The sequence below is a fragment of the Gracilinanus agilis genome, chromosome 4, assembly GCF_016433145.1.
Source record: "Gracilinanus agilis isolate LMUSP501 chromosome 4, AgileGrace, whole genome shotgun sequence".
Classification (NCBI taxonomy): Eukaryota; Metazoa; Chordata; class Mammalia; order Didelphimorphia; family Didelphidae; genus Gracilinanus; species Gracilinanus agilis.
Window position 1 is genome coordinate 15647645 of NC_058133.1, and position 19425 is coordinate 15667069.

At 52.4% G+C, this 19425-nt stretch overlaps 1 protein-coding gene across 1 annotated transcript in view; it reads left to right on the forward strand.

Annotated features, from left to right (window-relative positions):
* Positions 1 to 1614: 1614 nt before the first annotated feature.
* KANK4 (KN motif and ankyrin repeat domains 4) overlaps positions 1615 to 19425 on the forward strand; it is a 39537-nt gene continuing 21726 nt past the window's right edge. The window contains exons 1-6 of the mRNA XM_044674773.1: positions 1615 to 1630; positions 9136 to 10863; positions 12894 to 13005; positions 15761 to 15994; positions 17524 to 17721; positions 18328 to 18415. Of these exons, the coding sequence (XP_044530708.1) occupies positions 1615 to 1630; positions 9136 to 10863; positions 12894 to 13005; positions 15761 to 15994; positions 17524 to 17721; positions 18328 to 18415 (2376 nt within the window). The remainder of the gene's footprint in view (positions 1631 to 9135; positions 10864 to 12893; positions 13006 to 15760; positions 15995 to 17523; positions 17722 to 18327; positions 18416 to 19425) is intronic.

Consider the following 19425-nt stretch of genomic DNA (forward strand, 5'->3'; position numbering starts at 1 on the left):
CTAAGAGACCTTCCAGAGAGGAAGGAGGCATGGTTGGCCAGAGCTACCTTCTCAGAGGGAGGTTCTAGGAGGGGCCTCCTGATTAGAGATTGGAGATAATGTATGAGAGAAAGCCCTAGAAGGAAGGGCCATCTGGAAACGCTCCTGAGGAAGGTGGGACTTCAGCTGGGACTCCAAGGAGAGAATTCCAGGCAGGGGCCAGCAGCTGAAAATGTCTGGGGTCAGCAGATGGAGGGGGTTGTCTGGACAGTATTCCACCTTGTCTGGCCAAGCTTCGCCATGTGGGAGGGAATAAAACTGCTGTTCTGTGCATGTGGCTCCTCCGACAGTTTATCCCACGTGTAGCCTTGTGCCTGACACAGAGTAAGGGCGTGATTAATGGGAAAGGGAATAACTGTTTATTAAGCGCTCGCTATGTCAGGTACTGTGCTAAGTGCTGTACCAGGGTTATCTCACTTGATCTTCATAGCAACCCTGGGAGGGAGGTGCTATTATTTATCATCTCCATTTTACAATGGAGGAAACTGAGGCCAACCAGTTAAGTGACTTGCCCAGGGTCACACAGCTAGTAAGTGTCCGAGGTCAGATTTGAATTCAGGTCTTCCTGACTCTAAGTATATTGTTTTATTTGCCAAGCTACCAGCTGCCTCTTTATCATGCGTTCATTTGTGTTTGGATGTAGAGATGACTAGATTTGGCTGTTGATCAGATATGGGAAGAGTGTGGTGAATCTGGGTGAGTCGAAGGATGACGGTATCCTCAAATAGCATAGAGAAATGGGAAGATCTTTGGGCTTGGGGGAAAGACAATGCATGTTGAATGTTAGATATCTACAGGACTTCCTGTTAGTAGGAGAGAAAAAGAATATTAATAAGAGAAAAAAATTGGCACGCCGTAGTGCGTTTCCCACCTCCATATCCTTCCATACGCGATCCTCCCTTCTTGGTGCCCACCCTTCCCAAAGACCCCTCTGGGAATCCTCAGCTTCCTTCCCAGAGACCCCTCTGGGAATCCTCAGCTTCCTTCCCAGAGACCCCTCTGGGAATCCTCAGCTTCCTTGAGGACACAGCTTAGGCGCCATCTTCCTCACAAAACCTCAGCAGATCTCCTCCTCCTCCTCCCCCAGGTGTTCACTCCCTCATCCTTTGAAATGACTTTGAATTATTTTGCGTGGATGGTGTATGTTCTTGGTGGCAAACGTGTTGGGTCTCCCTGGTGGACCGTGAGCTCCTTGAGGGCAAGGACTGTTTCCTTTTCGTCTTTGGGTCCCCAGAGCCTGCTACATGGGAGGCACTTAGTCAAGCCTGTCCATTTGAGCTTTTTGTTTATTTTGCATCTCCCTATTGTTCATCGTGATGCAGTATGGGCAGAAGGTACTTCAGTGTTGGGTGACTTGGATGGATCCTTTCAGGGATGATACGATGATGCCCTTCGTCCTTCCAAGGAAGCCTGGCTGCCAATTCCTTCTCGGCTCTTTGTTTCCCCAACGCCAAGTAGGACCCCAATAACCATACCTCTGCCTTGTCTCTTGTTGCTTCTAGAGCTTGGTGACCACGTGCCGTTGACTCGTCTGATGAAGTGACCCTGCGAGGCTGCCCTTCAACGCCCCCAAAGATGGAGAAGACGGATGGTAGGCAGGTTGTTTCCTCATTTTCCCCGATGAAAGGAGCCACACGGCTGGTGGAAAGCAACTGGCTTACTATCAATATGTAGAATTATCTAAGGGAAACCAAAGTCTTTCAGCTACGTTGCCATTGTGGTTGTGGTTGTGTTCCAAAGAATTATTTTAGGCATGACTAAGACCCCTTTATTATTTTTTTTAAATCCTTAACTTCTGTATATTGACTCCTAGGTGGAAGAGTGGTAAGGGTGGGCAGTGGGGGTCAAGTGACTTGCCCAGGGTCACACAGCTGAACCTAGGACTTCCTGTCTCTAGGCCTGACTCTCAATCCACTGAGCTACTCAGCTGCCCCTGAGATCCCTTTAGAGAATGTCTGCTTATGTGTTTTCGATATCCTCAGCATCGGTTATGTGTTTTCATAGAGAGCTTGATAGACATTTGGAGTCAGGAAGACCTGGGTTCACATCCCACCTCTCACGTTGGGCAAGTCACATCGTCTCCCTTGGCCTCAGTTTCTTCATCTGTAGAATGAATGGATTGGACTAAATAGTCTTTGAAGTCCCTTCCATCTCTAGGTCCTAGATCCTGTATGTGCCCTTGGACAAGGCATATCCTGGGCCTCAGTTTCCTTATTAGTAAAATAAGGTGTTTGTAATGGAGAGCCTTTGAGCCTTCTAACTCCAGAACTATGATTCTGTATATTGACTCGTGAGCTTGTGATTGCTAGAGCTGAAAGGGACCTTTGAGATAAATTGAGGTCAATCCTTCATTTTTCAAGGGAGAAAGCAACAGCCCAGGGAGGGAAAGGTACTCTCTTTCATCCAATTATTTAGTAGGTGAGTAGTATTAAAACTGGGGTGTCCTGGCTCCTCATTTAGTGTCCTTCTACCCTGAGATGCTGAGGAAGGCCAATGCCTCCCTCTGGATCAGGAAAAGGGGGAGTTCCTCCCCCCACTTGCCTCCAGGCCTGCTTTTCTTCTATTTCCCAAAGCTAATCGCCACATCCCAGCACACCCTTGGAGGAGCCCCGAGAGATTGCCAGCTCCTCATGCACAGCAAGGAGGCCAGGAGAGCCAGATTGTAGGGGAGTGGGTAGAGGAAGGGAAAGAGTAAGAAGACTGGAAAAGAGGGAAGGGGCCAGGTCCAGAAGGGCTTAAAGGGACAGACAGAGGGGTTTCTATTTGACCCTGGCAGTCTTAGGGAGTTTATGGAATAAGAGGTGATAGGGTTAGAAATTCCATGCTTTAATAAAGTCCCTTAGGCAGCTGTGTGGGGAATAGGTTGGAGAGGAGGGAGGCACAGAGACAATGAGAAGAGCCTTGCCAGGGAATGAATACTCAATCAGGACTCGGTGCGACCAGGAGGGCCAGCCCCATTATTCATTGGGTGGAGGGGTGGGGGGGACTCAGGATCCCAGCGAGGATTCAGGAAAGGAAGAGCTGCTGTCGTAGCTGGATGGTTCGTTTAAAGACAAACCAATAAACCAACAGAAAATGCCCGCGCAGCAGAGCAGGTATTCGCCGCCTAGTTCTGACTTCTCAGTCCAGTGAAAGCTTCTCGCTTTCCTTGTTTTTCTCTTGAGTATGTTGGCCTGGGGATTGGCCCCACTTTTTCTGTTTTAATGTCTGATAGTTACATTCGTGTGTTTGACCTTCTCTCCAAGGTCTTGGGGCCCTTTTGTCAAAATGAGGCCATAAGAAAACGCAGAGCACAGTTTCCCCTTTAGCCGAGTCTCTGCCGTCTGGGTCAGAACTTTGGGTTCTGCTTGTCAATGCCAGGATTTCTGGGGAGAACTTTCCAAAAGGACAGTGTAGTCTGACAATGGAAGTAGGAAACTGGCGAGAGGGAGCCATGGCGTCCTGGAAAGGACCAGACTTGGGGGCAGACAGTCTGAGTTGAACTCTTGACTTTGTTTCTTATGAGCTATATGATCTTGGCTAAGAATTAAATTTATAAAGTGAGGCGGTTGAGCAGATAATCCCTAACGGTAGCTTAATGAGCATCCAGGGGGCACAGTGGAAAGCTTGGAGTTGGGAAGACTCATCTTCTTGAGTTCAAATCCAGCTTCAGACACTTACTAGCTCAGTGACCCTGGGCAAGTCACTTCATCCTGTTTGCCTCAGTTTCCTCATCTGTAAAAGTGAGCTAAAGAAGGAAATGGTGAAAAACGCTAATATTTCTGCCCTGAAAATCTCAAACAGGGCCATGAAAATGAAATAGGGTCGCTGAAATGAATAATAAATAGGGTAGCTTATAGCCCTATATCTGTAAAAAATACTTTTGAGTTTATTTTGACTTCCATTGGGGTAGCACATAGGGCCAGGAGGAACAATGGATGAGTCAAGGCCTAATTCCCTCATTTTAGGAGGATACTAAAACCCAGATGGGTAAAATCACTCGTTCAGAGTCCCACAGGGATTAAAGGGCAAAGCTGGGATTTGAATCCAGGTCCTCCGACTAACTCCAAACCCAGTCCTGTTTCTACTCTTCTGTGCTGCTCAGTCCTGTGACGCTGCCCCCTCAGGACCTAATGTTTTAAGCTTTTACCTTCTGTCTTAGCAGCAATTCTTTTTATTTGTTCATGTTAAACCCGTCCCTTTCCTTAATTCCAAAACAGAAGAGCGGTAAGGGCTAGGCGGTGGCGGTTAAGTGGCTCGCCCAGGGTGGACACAGCTAGGAAGCTCGGAGGCCACATTTGAACGGAGGACCGTCCGCCTCCCCACCTGGTGCTCTACCCACTGGGCTACCTCGCTGCCCCCGGGCTAGCGAAGTTTGGACAAACTCCTTGAATAGTTGATTAGGTGTGTTGTTTTTGACCAGAGAAGCTCTCCAAGATTTTGAATTGTGGAGGGTTTGTTTCTCCTAAGAACGTGGTAGATAACACCGTATCGGTCTGTCGTCATGACATTTTTGAAAGCAAATGCAGGAACAGCAGCCCGGAGGCCTGTCGGACACCACCGAAGATGGGCCTTCCTCCTGGGCGACGGTGGCTGGTGCTGAGTTCTTTGCACCGGAATGGAATTCCCTTTTTTTCAGGCAACACGTGTTTTCAATATGGGGCTAAGGAAGTGCCGGAGAACAGAGAGGAGCCATGATCATGGGGGTCGATTACGGATTCCGGGGGCTGGAGGGAAGTGCCGAGCAATGCGGATGGGCAAACGCTCTGCAGTTTGTTCAGCATCAGAAGTTAGTGACTGATCCAGGGTCAATAATCCCAACCATGTCAGAGGCAGGAAAGGAACTCAAACAATATTGATCCTCTCCCACCGCCTCCCAGCCTGATATGGAATAACTGCTCTCCCGATGGATCACTGTATGTGCATATTGCATCGCTCCTCTTAAAAAACCCAACGCGTGGCTGACGGTCATGCCCGGGCTACTGTTCCCTGTGCCAGCAGAGCTGATGCCAAGCCCTGTCCTGATAGAGAGAATCGGTATGAGCTGGCAGAAGATGGTCATCTCAGGACTGCCCCAGTGTTGGCCAGAGCCCCAGCGCCAGCGTCGGCCACCAGGAAGCGATTTTCTTCCCAACTTTTTCAAAGTTTTTTTTTTTTTTTTTTAAAGAAACTCCCAAAAATCATCACTGAGGTTTCCCTTCATATTAGTAGACAAGCTAAACATGCATTTAATTACGGAATGTGACCTGTGATTGTATCAGGAGAGAAAATTCCAGTGAAGAGTCTCCCTCTGCCTCTGCAAGTCTGTATTTTTTTCACAGTTTATAGTATTTGAGGTATCTTGGACACAGAGACGTTGACTCGGCCAGAGTCCTACAACCTGTTTGTGTCAGAGACAGGATTTGAACCCACCTCTTCCTGGTCCTGAAGCCATCTCTATCCATGATCTTGTGCTGCCTTTCATATTTAACATGTTGTTTTTCATTATGCTGCATGTGTATTCTCTCTCTCTCTCTCCCCTACCTCTTTCTCTTTGTCCTTTCTCTTTCTCTCTTTCTCTCTCTCTCCCTCCCTCCCTCCTTCTCTCTCTCTGTCCTTTCCCTTCCTCTCTTTCTCCCTCTCCCTCCCCCCTTTTTCTTTCTCTCTCTCCCCCTCTTTTTCTCTCTTTCTCTCTTCTCTCCTTTTTCTCTCTCCCTTCCTCCCTTCTTCTTTCTCTCCTTCCATCCTTCTTTCTCCGTCCTCTCCCTCTTTCTCACTCTGTCTGCCTCTGTCTTTCTCTTTCCATACATAATATGTAAAATTCTACATTTTATGACTGTATATTTTAGCTCTAGAAATAGACAATTATCTTTATGAGTATATATAGCTAGAGCTATGCATACATACCTAGTCACAATATATAACATGTACAATTATTGTATATAATATGTAAATGCAGATATATATGCTTAGTCACATATACATGTGTGCATATGTATACATTATGGATCAGTCATTTCAGTCTTGCCTGACTCTTTGTGACCCCATTTAGAGTTTTCTTGGCAAAGGTACTAGAGCACTCTGCTCTGCCCTTCTCTAGTTTTTTTTGACAGGTGAAGAAACTGAGGCACACAGGATTAAGTGACTTGCTCAGGGTCATATAGCTAGCGACTAAGTGTCTGAGGCCAGATTTGAACTCAGATCTTCTTGATTCTAGGCCCAATGTTCTGTCTATTGTACTAGCTAATTGTCTGCGTGTGAGTGTGTGTGTGTGTGTGTGTGTGTGTGTGTGTGTGTGTGTACACATTTTAAAACATTCATCTCCATCTCCATAATACACACATATAGTAAGAGAATCCAGACTGGAGTTGGCAGGGTCTCCAATGATGATTTTCCCGTCCTCGTTTTATAGATCAGGCAGTTACAGTCCAGAGAGGAGAGCCAGTTCCTTTAGGCTGGTGGGGAGATGCTGTGGGCCCCGATGGAGAGCCTTCCCTAACCCCCCGACTCTGCTCACGTGGTCCAGCCCACCCCGAGAAGCCACTCCTGGATTTCTCAGGGATCGGGCTGAGGAATTTTTCTCTTAATTGGCGCTGTGGGAAGCTGGATAGAGAAGCTCATTGTAACCAGGTGGTTTTGCCAATGGTTACTTCCTCTCCGCCCCCCACCCCATTTTCCTAGAGTTGGCAGCCAAGCAATAAAATCTGTCCGTTAGTATATACGAAACATCTAACATGCTTAGGGGCCTGTGAACTGTGCCAGGGTGGCCAAGATGAAGAATGATTCGTCAATATACAGGAGCTGGAGGGAACCTTAGAGTCTGTGGAGTCTAACTGCCTCAGTTTCCTCATCTGTAAAATGGGGATAATAATAGCACCTACCTCCCCCGGTGATTGTGAGGGTAAAATGAGATATTATTTGTCAATTGTTTCATGAAACTTTTTTTTAAAACTCTTACCTTCCACCTTAGAATGAATACTATGTGTTGGTTCCAAGGCAGAAGAGTAGTAAAGGCTGGGCAATGGGGATGAAGTGACTCACCCAGGGTCACACAGCTAGGAAGGGTCTGAGTCTAATTTGAATTCATAAAGATGAGCCTTCCAGACTCCAGGCCCAGCGTTCTATCCACTGTGCCAATTACACATTAAATAGATCAACTCTGGGGCTAACCTGGATCCTTCAAGGCTCAGCTCAAATCCATCTTCTGCCAAAGGATTTTTCTGATCCCTCCCCAGTTGTTAATTCTGTAGCCAGAATTACTCTGCATTACGTATTTCAATATTTAAGGTTGGCTTGAGCGGATTCTGAGTAGTTCCAGCTTTCCATGCTGCTCCTCCGCCATCTTGGCTCCATCCCCATGTATTGTGATTTGATTTGCGTCCGCACTGGGATCCCCTTCCTTAGCCCAGCAGAAGAATGTATGGTTCTGGAGGGGGGGTGGGGGACCCTTTGGCTTTTGTCTTTGTAGCTCTCGTGCCTGGGACGTAGCTTACTAAAGGCTTCCTGAACAAGCAACGATGAACGACTCCAGGAACAACCGAAAGGCAAAGGAGGGCAAGAGTATTCCGGGAAGGCTCCAAGGGGGAGGTGTGATGTCAGCTGGCATTATTTGGTTGATGGCTTGGAACTGGATAGATGCATTTGACAAAGGCAGGAGGAGAGAGTGAGAAGAGGGCTTTCCACTGAGGATATCATGGAGAATGGAATGAGTATGGTGTTCTGAAGAGGGTAACTAGTTTGGAGCAGTGTGTGGTGCAGCATGACGTAAAGGGAAGAACGTCGCATTTGCTGCCAGAAGACCTGGATTCAAATCCTGCCCCTGCCACTTGCTTGTATTTGAGCAAGTCTCTGTGCCTCATTTTCCTCATCTGTAAAATGAGGAGTCAGGATAGATGATAACCTTTAAGGCTCCTTCCTGTTCTTAATCCTCTGATCCCCCAAACTAAGACGACCATAAATATTATATGTCCATGCTACTGGCAATAGTCCACTATCAAGCACTTATTAAGCTAGGGGAGGCCAGGCTTCATGAGTGAAGAGAGGATGCCAGGAAGGTCTCTCCATTAGGGTCTTTAGCATCTCCCTGCTGGCCTAACCTTTGTTGGCTATCTCAGGCTTTCTCCTCTCTGGGCCATAACTTCCTCTATTGGCTAGACACTGGGGCTACCGAAGGGAACCATTTTAGGTTCTCGAGATGACAGAAAGCAGTCCATATTTCCAGGTACAACGAGTCCCCCCCCCCTTGTCACATGAATTTGCCCTTTTGCCTTTTCCCTAGTCAGGGGAAATGGTCTCCCCTCCTTTTTTCCAGAGCGATGGGAGAGCTTAGCATAGTCCAAGACCTTCAGATGGAAGGGGTCCGGGGAACGTCGAAGGGCGAAGGAGCCGGGGATACATTCCCTGACTTGGTTGGTTCTCCCCGGCGTCATATTTTTGGAAGCCAAGACGATGACATTAGAGATCACTTAGATCTCTGGGCTCAGCAGGATTTACTGGTATTTGTTTGGATAATGCAGGGCCTTTTTTTGTAGAGTTGCTCAGACAAATTGGTGGCTCAACCTCTAAAACCTTCCATTTATATAATTGCCAATTAGTGGCCCAATTTGGCAACTTCTGGCCTATCTCAGCATGACAATTACATGAGTCAAACCCAGCGACAAAACGAGGCAGTTCGATGTTGCTCTGTGACTGTATCTCTAGCTTTTCTGGTGACACGGTGCAGACGGGGAGCTTTTCCCTCTCCCCTCTGGCCTCGCACAGACTGCCTAATTATGAATTGATTTAACAAGACCGAGTTGCCACAAAGCCAACGAGACCGGAAGCATTTCAGCAGGTTTTAGATGTTGCTGAGTTTCGCAGGATCGTGTTGGGAGGGAGGCTCACGTCTACTGGTCTAGAATTTGGGGGATTAAAAACAAATATGTCGGGGGCAGCTGGGTAGCTCAGTGGATGGAGAGTCAGGCCTAGAGACGGGAGGTCCTGGGTTCAAATCCGGCCTCAGACACTTCCCAGCTGTGTGGCCCTGGGCAAGTCACTTGACCCCCATGGCCCACCCTTACCACCCTTCTACCTAGGAGCCAATACACAGAAGTTAAAGGTTGAAAAAAATATATATGTGCATGTCTTCTTGTTTTCCAGCCAGAGACCAGGCATCACCCCCAAGGGACGGAGAAAAAGAGGCTCCCCAGAGTCACCCCTATTCTGTGGAGACCCCGTACGGTTTCCACTTAGATCTGGACTTTCTGAAGTATGTGGATGACATCGAGAAGGGAAATACCATTAAGAGAATCCACATCCACAGGAAAGCCAAGCAGCCCAAATTTAGTACTCTGCCTCGGAACTTTAGTCTCCCCGACAGTGGTGCCAGGCCCCATGCAGCTGCTCCCCACCAGCCCCGGACCTCCACCTTCTCAGGCCTGCCCAGAAAGACCTCTCTGGGGGCAGAGGAATCCCCCGGGGAGCCTGCTCAGCCCTCGGCCTCCGGGGGTGAGATCAGCTACAGGAGGAGAGCCCTACTGGCCGAGACCATCCGCCAAGCGGAGGCCACGCCGGCTGCTGAGGCTGAGCTGGATGGCGGGAGGGGGAGGCCCCAGCTGCTGCGGGCTTCCAGCATGCCGGTGACCCTCCTCCAGCGCAAGCTCTCCGACGAGCAGAGCCTTAGCTCGGGCCTCTCTGAGGCTCAGCCCCAAGATGAAGAGGGCTTCTCAGAGGCTGCCTTTGGCCCTGCGGAGGGCTTTTCCGATGCCCGCAGCTCCAGCCCACCAGCAGCCACTCAAGGCCAGATGGAGGAGCTGGCGGGTGTGGCGCCGGTGATCCCTGACCCTGGCCAGGACGGGCCAGAACGTGGGCACCAGGACGAAGGGCTCCAGAACCAGAGCTGTCTCCCGGGCCAGGCTTCCTTTCCCCAGGACCTTCCTGTGGTCCTGGAGAGCACAGAAGAAGAGCCGAAGGCCCCAACCCCCGGGACCCCCACCCCAAGCCCGCCGCCGCTGCCCTCCCCCATCCCTGAGAATGAATTCCCCTCGGAAATCGAGCTGAACATCAGCGAGATCCCCCCGCCCCCGCCTGTGGAGCTGGCCGTCAGGAGCGTGGGCATCCGGGTGACCGAGGAGAGCCTGGGCCTCGCGCCTTGGCATCTGGACGGGCCTGCTCTGAAGCAGCAGATCCTCCGCCTGGACCGAGAGTTAGCCCGGAGGACGGAGGAGCTGGCCGAGGTCAGGGGCCTCCTTCGGCAGCAAGAGGCCGAGCTCCAGAACAAAGAGCGGAGCATTCAAGAGCTGATGGGCGCCCTGGCCCAGCTGGAACAGCGGCTCGGCCAGAGCCACGCCAGGGACTCCCGGAGCGATGCCGCTGCGAACACGGAGCCCCCCGGCTCGGTGTGCGACAAGGGCGTCCAGGCCCAGCTGCCCGCCGCCGTGGAAGTCGGCCCCCCGGCGCCCCCCAGGCAGGGCTCCCCGCTTCAGGCCCTTCCCCAGGAGCCCGACGGCTTCCCGCCCTCCCCCAGCCACAGCTATCTCTGTACCGAGCTCAAGATTGAGGAGCAGGAGCCCGAGCAGGGGGGCGGGGCCGGGGGCTCCCCATCCAGCGCGGGCACCGGCGCCTCCTCCCCAGGGACGGAGCAGCGCGGCTCCCCTCCCGACGTCACCATCGGCCAGTACGTGAAGAAGATCCAGGAGCTCCTGCACGAGCAGTGGACGTGCCTGGAGCACGGCTACCCCGAGCTGGCCAACGCCATCAGGCAGCCCGCGTCCAAGCTCAGCTCCATCCAGAGCCAGCTCGTCAGCTCGCTCAACCTGCTGCTGTCCGCCTACTCGGCCCAGTCACCGCCCGAGCCCGAGAAGACCCCCAGCGGGGCCCCCGCCCCGGGTAACTACTGGCGGAGGGGGAGGGGGAGGGGAGGGCGCAGCGGTCCTTTTTAACCCCGAGGCCATGGGACGGAATTCAGCCCAGAGAGTTTCCGTGGTCAGAGCTCCCCGCCCCCACCCCTGGCTCACCATCAGAGGCCCGAGGCAAGGTTTATGGAGTACAGAATGACGGCCCGATTTGCCATGAGAAGCCCTGAGTTCAAATCCAGGCAGTGGCATGTTATCACTGGGACCTTGAGCCAGTCCTTTCCTTGGCCTCTTCCTTAGACGTGGGATTTGGCCTGAATGGCGTCTCTGGGGTGAGAGCAGGCAGGCTTTAGACATTCAGCTGAACATCTCTGGGGCCCCTCGGGGCCAGCTCCTCTACTTCTGCCCTTTACTTAAGAGATTAGGAACTAAATCCTAAAAGTTCCCAAGGCATTTGCCCAAGGGCATAGGAGTGGTGACAGTGCAGGGATTTGAACCCAGCTCGCCTGGCTCTAAACCCAGAAACCATGTGGCTATGAAGTTGTGATTTCCCTGAGGCTAGTTTTAGATGCCGTTATTTTGATAACTTGTATAACTAATTTGTATGGGGGGGGAGAAGGGGTAGAAGAGAGAGAGGAAAGGAGTGAAGGAAGGAAGGAGAAGGAGGAGGGAGAGAAGGGAGGCAATGCAAGAGAGAAAGGATGGAAGGGGAGAGAGAAAGAAGGGAGGAAGAGAACAAAGAAGGAAGGAATGGAGGGAGGAAGGAGAGAAAGGAAGGAAGGAATGGGAAAGAGAAAATAAAGAAAGCAGTGAAGAGGGAGAAAGGTGGAGAGAGAAACAGAGAGAGGGAGAGGGACAGGGAGAGAGGGAGAGAGAGAGAGAGAGAGAAGTAGAGGGAGAGGGAGGGAGAAGGAGAGGGAGAGAGAGAGACAGGGAGGGAGAGAGAGCGAGAGGTCTGGCTCCCATTTGGAAATCTGCCTCTTGGCATGAAGGTGCCATGCTGTAATCGATTGCACCCCCGTTGCATTTTTGGCTAAGGAGAAGCAGACTTTGGCTGAGGTCGGAGCTCCTCTTCTCCCTCTCACTGCCTCAGTTGTCCCTTTTCCCCCATGAGCCCAGCCGTGAGAGAGAGCACAGTGTGGTGGGGTGTGGTGGGGGAGCCTAGAATTAGGAGTCAGCAGACCCCAGTGTGGCTGCCCTAAAGTCAGAGGACCCTCCGGTGGGGCCTGACTCTGCTCTGCAACGGCAGCGAGACCTTAGCCAAGTCCTCCTGGTCTTCTGTCTTCTTATCTACAAGAGGAGAGAATTGGGCTGGCCTTGAGGTGAGCCTTCCAGGCCATTGTCCGGATTTAGGAGTCAGGTCACTCAGAGCAGGGCTGCATCTGACTCTGCACCTGCGCCCTTTTCTAATCCTCAGTGATCCCATCTATAAAAGGGGTTTCAGCTGGAAAAGGGTCCTCCTCCCTTGCGCTGCTAGAGAGACGCTAATACCCTCTTTGGGGGGCTAGAAGGGGCCATCGGGTCAGAGGTCCGGCCAACTGTCTCTCTCTCTCTCTCTCACTCCACGTGAGGAAACTGAGGCCCGGGGAGGTGGTAAGTCGCAGAGGGTGGGATTCCAACCCGGGGCCTCGGGGCACCGTGCTGCTTCTAATGAAAACCAACCAGCCACAAAACTCCTCTCTGTCCACTTCATAGTGTGGCCTGGAGGGTCATCCAAGATCCTTGGGAGGGGGGGGTCTAGAAACTTTCATTTGAAGGAGGATCATCATGGCTATACGTTGAGGCCTGAAGGCTGTCTCTGCCACAGTCCCCTGACTAGAGGAGCCAACGTCAGGACGAGAAGCCCTTATCCTAGTGGACAGAGAGCCATTCTCAGGATCTGGAGGCCGCGGGTTCGAATCCTTCCTGGGTAGGCCTCCTCTTGGTGCCGGGGAATCCCCGAGCCCAGATGGCCGGGCCTGAGCCGGGGAGGGGCTCTCCCTGGTCCCGGAGCCCGCAGACTTCCCGAAGCTTGATTTTCCTCCTCACTGACTGCCGCTAACCTCCACCATTGTGTCTGCCTAGAGATCTCCCCGTCGACAAGCCTTAAGTCCATAATGAAAAAGCGAGACTATGGCTTCCGCGCAGGAGGTAATGGGACCAAAAAGAACCTTCAGTTTGTTGGGGTTAACGGTGGGTAAGCATCGTTCCTACAGACCAGGCTGCCTTGCGCTGTCTAACGTTACCCCATCTCTTGGGCGGGGGGAGAACCTGCTTTTCCTTCCCTCATTTTCCCCTGCTTTAATCCCCTGAAACGCTCCTCGGGGAATCTGCCTCCCGGGTGGGTACGAGTTTGGGGTACGAGTTTGGCGTCCGGGCTGCCCGGAGAAACAGGTCTGGGGTGGCCAGTGGGCTGCCGCTCGAGGCTGGGTAAAGACGTGTCTGGGCAGGACCAGAGGGCAGACGTCCTGCGGCCCCCGGGGGGTCTGGGGCTTGGTGCTGGGCACCCCGTTTTAGGGACACCGACTCCCCGGGAACCAGGGCATCCAGGAGACGGCGAAAGGCCTGGAGAAAAGCCTCGGCGTGCGCCGGGGGGCTGTTCCTGGCTGGGCCCTGGCTCCCGCGGTCTCCCGTGGCATCGTCTCGGACCCTTTCCTTCTGGCCCTTCCAACCCTAACCCTGCCCAGGAGCCTCAGCTCCGACGTGGCCCCCAAAGCATCGTGGGAGATGGGGTCGGCAGAGAGCAGGCATTGGCCATCGCCAGACACCCTCCTGGCACAGGAAGGGTCGTATGCAGTTGGCTTCGATGGCTCTTTTCCAAGTCCTTGTACCCCAGCCCTGAGGCAGATGGCGGGAGCCCAAAGATGAATGGCAGCCTCAGCGCGCTCATTCTTAGGGGCATTGAATGAGAAGCCACTACCTGGTGAGGGCACCGAGGTAGCCTGGTGGATGGAGAGCCAGGCTAGAGATAGGAGGTCCTGGGTTCAAATGTGACTTCAGACCCCTCCTAGCTGTGTGACCCTGGGCAAGTCCCTTAACCCCCATCGCCTAGCCCGTATGCTCTTCTGCCTTGGAGCCAATGCGCAGTATGGATTTGAAAATGGAAGGAGCAAACTTGGTCTCTCCTCTGCGATTTGTAACGTCAGAGAGATGAGTAAGAATTGAGGGGCCGAGCAGCGGGTCTTGCCAGTGCTGAGGCAGGCCCTCCCCACTATGCCAGGCTGCCTTCCTGACTGAATAAGCCTGGGGCTCCGGGCGCTTTTAGGCCCTTCTCTTAGCGGTCAGTGGTCTCACAGCTGCTCCCGCTTCCTTTCCCGGGGACGCTCTGGGGGGGCCTGGTTGGGTCCTCTCTGCCCAGGCTCTTACAGATTTTTCAGTTCCAGAGACCATTCTGAGCAGCCCCCACCCCCCCTGGAGATGGCAGCGCCCTCTTCCCCCCTGCCTGAGGGCTTCCCAGGGAGCCGGCCTGGGCCGAGGATTCCCTCCCTCTTTCCTCCTGGCCCCTCTTTGTCTTCCCCCAGGCTCTCCTCCCTTTCATTCAGCCTTCCACCGATGGGGCAGAGTCAGGAGAAGCATCTCCTCCAGAGCGGGACGTGGAAAGTGTGGGGTCTCCAGACGCTTGTCTTTGTGGCTGTGGCTCCCTGCAGAGTGCAGGCCCTGGTGTCAGGGGCCCAGGGCCCGATCTCGGCTCTCGAGCCACCCGGCAGCCCCGAGGGTCCTCATTTAGATCTCCTCTAACTGCTGTGAAAACACAGCCTAGATGAGGCCCCCTAAACAGGCAGCAGCTCCAAAAGAGCCTCCGGTGTCCCGTGGCCCCTCTTCCTTCCCGCCAAGCCGTGGAACACGAAGCTGCCTCCCCGTCACTCGTACCCATTGCTTCGAGTCCTCCCGAGTTAGAGAAGGAAGGGACGTTAGACTTTTTAAAGTTCAATCCCTAAATCTTAGGCATTTTTCTTTTTTAAAAACCCCACCTTCTGTCTTAGAAAAAAATGCTCCAAATCCCCATTGATTAGAGAAGTGCAGATTAAAACAACTCCCACCTACCAAGTTGGCTCCTACGACCAAAATAGGAAAATGATAGCTGTGTGACCCTGGGCAAGTCACCGAACCCCCATGGCCTAGCCCTTCCCGCTCTCTTTCATTGTCTTGGAAGCCATACACAGTCTCACAATTTTCCCACATCCCCTCCAACAGTGGGAGACTTCCCCTTTCCCCTTCTCCTCACGTGGGCCTTAACCACTGAGAAGATGCCCCGTTGTGCTGACCCAAGGCCTCGTCCTAGTCAGCTTGAAGCGACCATGGACAGGCCGGCTGAAGGGGACGGCTGGGTCCGGGGAATCCAGGGAAGGATTTTGACGATGAATCCAGAGAGCTTCAGTGGGGATAAATGAATCCGTGATCTGACGTTTCTAGAACGAGTTTCCAGCTTCCCAAACAGAAGGCTTTTGCCAGTATTGGAGTAGGTGTCCCGAGCACCCTGATTTCGCGGGGTCCTGGGTGAGGGGCGGCTCGTCCGGCTTCATCTGGGGGGGGGGGCTGGCCCCATTCCTCCTCGTCTTCGGTGGCCTCTGAACTGGGAAGCTTCTCCCACGGACGAGGCCAGGGTCTTCTCCAGCTGGAGCGTCTCCCTCCTTCTCTCGCCTCCTGGGTTCTCCGGCTTCCTGTAGGCCTCCGCTCCAGCCCCCCCCACTTCAGCCATCCTTTTCCCTCCGCTCCCACTGCCTGCGCCCCCCCCTTGGCGATCCCCCCCACTTTGTGCCTGTGTCTCATTCATGCTTGCTTGTTGGCATGGTGTCTCCCGCGTTAGACCAGGCTCTCCTCGAGGGTGCTTAATAAAGGCTCGTGGGCTGAGGCCAGGCTCCTCTCTGCCTCGGGCCCTCCTGGAGACTCTGGCCTTGTGTTTGGCCTTCCAAGGAAGGCTGCGCTGACTGACCTTCGCGCTCCTCCTGCAGCTACGAGACAACCTCCAGCGAAGAGACCAGCGGCGAGGACAGCGCCTCCGAGGCTTGTTCCGACGGGGAGTCCGACAGGAAGGGAGACGGCCCGGAGCACAAGCTGGGCAGAGCCGCAGAGGGAAGCCAGCAGATGGTCCAGGGCACCGCGGAGGGCCCCGGGAGCCCGGGCCAGGAGAGCAGTGCCGGCGGGGGAGAAGGAGCTACGGCTGGTGCCCATCACAAGTCGGAGAGGTGCGCCAGAGCCTGCTCCCCTAAACCCGATCTTTTAAACGGGGGGATGGGGATACGTGGGGAGAAGGCCGGCGCCTCCTCCCAGGGTAGAGCCAAGGGTTAATGGTCATAAAACCCTCAGCACAGGCCTAGCACAGAGTAGATGCCGTGTAAGCATTATTCGGATGTTTCCATAGCTGTGTTTCAGTAGAATTGCTTCCCTTTCTTAATTTAATACTTCATTTTTCCAGGTACATGGAATCATTTTTACATTTTCTGCAATTATAATATCCAAACGAGATGAATTCTTTTCCTTTGTAATCTCACTTAGACATTTCACTTATTTATTTTTTAAAATAGCCTTTCCCTTCTCCCTCAGAATCAATATTGCGTGTTAGTTCCAAGACAGAAGAGCTGTAAGGGTGGGCCATGGGGGTCAAGTGACTTGCCCAGGGTCACACAGCTGGGAAGTGTCTGAGGCCAGGTTTGAACCCAGGACCTCCTGTGTCTAGGCCTGGCTCTCCATCCACTGAGCTACCCAGCTGTCCCCTCATTAATATATTTTATGCATTTAAAAACAATTTTCTGAGAAAAGGTCCGTGGGGTTCATCAGACTTCCCAAGGGGAGTCCTTAACTTTTTTGGAGTTGTGGCCTCCTTGGACAGTCTGGTCAAGCCTGTGGGTCCGCCTCACTATCATGTTTTTAAATGAATAAAATACATAGGATTGCAAAGGAAACCCATTATGTTGAAATGCAGTTATCCACATATTTTTGCAAACAAGTTCAGAGAGCCCATGTTCAAGAACCCCTGTATTCTGCCATGCTACTTTTATCTCCATTAGAATAATTCCCATTTGGGGGGCAGCTGGGTGGCTCAGTGGATGGAGAGCCGGGGCTAGAGATGGGAGATCCTGGGTTCAAATTTGGCCTCAGACACCTCCTAATTGTGTGACCCTGGGCAAGTCACTTAACCCTCATTGTCTAACCCTTGCTGCCATACGGTATTAATTCTAAGAAGGGAAGGGTTAAAAAGAAATTCCCATTTATACTGAAGTTGAGTGTTTTCAGAGCTCTTTCTACAGAAAAATCCAATAAGGTTCTTTCAGACAAATATTATTATTATTTTTTTCCGTACATGGAAACTGAGGCTTAAAAAAGACTCTCTGGGTTGTCCAGGGGTGAGTTTGGCGTCTGAGTCTCTGAAGGCCGTCACGGATAATGAGTCACGAGTAAGGGCCAGTTGGCCAGTGGGCTTGTAGGCCGCCCAGTCTCCGAAGCATGTCATGAGAAGGTGTGGAGTGAGCCGAGCCCGCCCTCCGGCTGTGCAGACAGCGAGTTGCACCACGCAGCGGCCTCGGCCCAGGGCGGGTTTGCTTCAGGGTCGTGGCGGACCCAACAGCTTCAGAATAGATTTTCCTTTTATTAAATCTATGACCAGTTTCTCCGCCCTTCAAGGAAGACTAACTTGGAGAAAACGGCCTGCACAGGGCTCGGGTTCTTGGGATTATTAAAGTCACTGAGGCAGAAAATTCCTTCTGTCGACAAGCAGGCGAGAAGAGCCCCTTTGCAGAGCTCGGCCCCTGGGCTGCCGCAGCCCTGGCGGCCTTCCTCTCCGGGACAGCCCAAGCGGGGCGCGTTCTCTGGGTGGAGAAAGCCGATTTCTAGGTTCTTGGAAGGCCTCTCCGGTGGCGTTCTGGCTTCGGCGGTCCTGGAGCATCCGCTCTCTCTACTGCCTCTCCAGGACCCGGTACTGGAGCGTCAGGGGGCCAGACGGGCCAGAGCTGGAGGCTTGGGGTGTTAGACAGAACCAGGACTGAGAAGCGTTTGTGAGACTCCTCCTAAGTGCCCGGCGCTGCCCTGGGAGCCCGCCCTGGAGCCTCAAGGGAAGAGCAAAGGCAGCCATCCCCGGCCTCCGAGAGCTCACGTTCTGTCAGGAGCCCGTCCGTGCACAGGACGGGGAGACGAGGCCCGAGGCAGGGCTGTTTTTAGGCGAGGAAGCTTTAGCATCCGGGGGAATCGGGGACGTCTCGCGTAGCAGGGGATGCCCGAGTTAAGTCTTTAGGAAAGCGGAGGCTGATCTAAAACAGTGGGTGGACGGTGGTGAGGGTCCCGTTTAGGCTCAGTGGAAAACCAGAGCTGTCCTAACAGACTGGGGAGGGAGGCCAGCCTGGAGGATTGGTTTTTGGTCAGAAAAATAGAGGAGCCAATTCTGGTCTGGACCTGAGCTGCCGAAGGTGACCCGTGAGGCCCCTTCCGGTGGGTGACTTTGTGGATCCCTTATTTTCGGTTACCTGGAAAGCTGCTCAGGACACACGGACGTCGAGTGATATGTTCTTTGTCCTTTTCTGTTTAGATATAAGCCCTCGGAAGAATTTCTGGCCGGATGCCGCCTGTTGAGCCAATATCAGCCTGAAGTTTGGACCGCGACTGACCAGCAATTGGTATTCTTTTTACTCCAGGGATTGGAGAAGGGGGGGGGGGATGTTGGAGCAGTTAGCCTTGCCCAAACACGCTGAATCCTCCCCAAAGTGTGCAGTGTGGGTCTCTGCTACAGGGGTCCTGGGAGCCCCGTGAAAGAAACCTGGGGTGCCATTCTTTGTCCAAACTCTGCCACTAGGAACTCATAAGGAGGAAAACCCTGATTAAAAAGGAAGGCAACTAAAATTGATTAAACTATGTGCCGGCCTTTGCCAGGCACTTTACAAATATTTTGATCCTCAGCTTGCAGGTGTCATTACCATCCCCATTTTATGGATAGGTAAACTGAGGCAAAGTGACTTGCCAAGGATAACAGAGCTATAAAGTGTCCGAGGTGGGATTTGACCTTGGGTCTTCCTGATACCCAAATCTTGTGATTTGTCCACAATGATAGCAGCCGAGGCCTTCTTAAGCACAACATGTTATTGATGACAACCTGATCAATAAAGACCTCATGTAGAAGATGGCATGTTGGCCCGACTGCTAATCAGAAAATTCCTTATGGGTTTGGGGCTTTGAAACAATGTCATGATCTATTTTTCTCTGCTCTCTGCAGAGTAGGTAGAGCTGGACCTGAGCTTAGGAAATTCTGAGTTCAAATCCAACAACAGATGTTTACTATGACCTTGGACAAGTCCCTTCACCTTCTTAAGTCTATTTATTTATCTGTTGTATGGGCATAATAATGGCTCCTCTTCACAAGCTTCAAATGAGATGTCTGCAAAAGGCATCTGATAAATCTTTAAGTGTTCTAGAAATGTGTGCTGTGTATTATTGCTGATAGTTCTCATTTACTTTAGAGCCCAGGCCCTTTGGGTCCAAATCCAATGTTCTTACCACTGTACAAAATTCCCTCCCTTCCTCCTTCCTCTCTTCCTCCCTTCCTCCCTTCCTTCCTCCCTTTCTTTTTTCCTCCCTTCCTTCCTTCCTCTCTTCCTCCCTTTCTTCTTTCCTCCCTTCCTTCCTTCCTCCC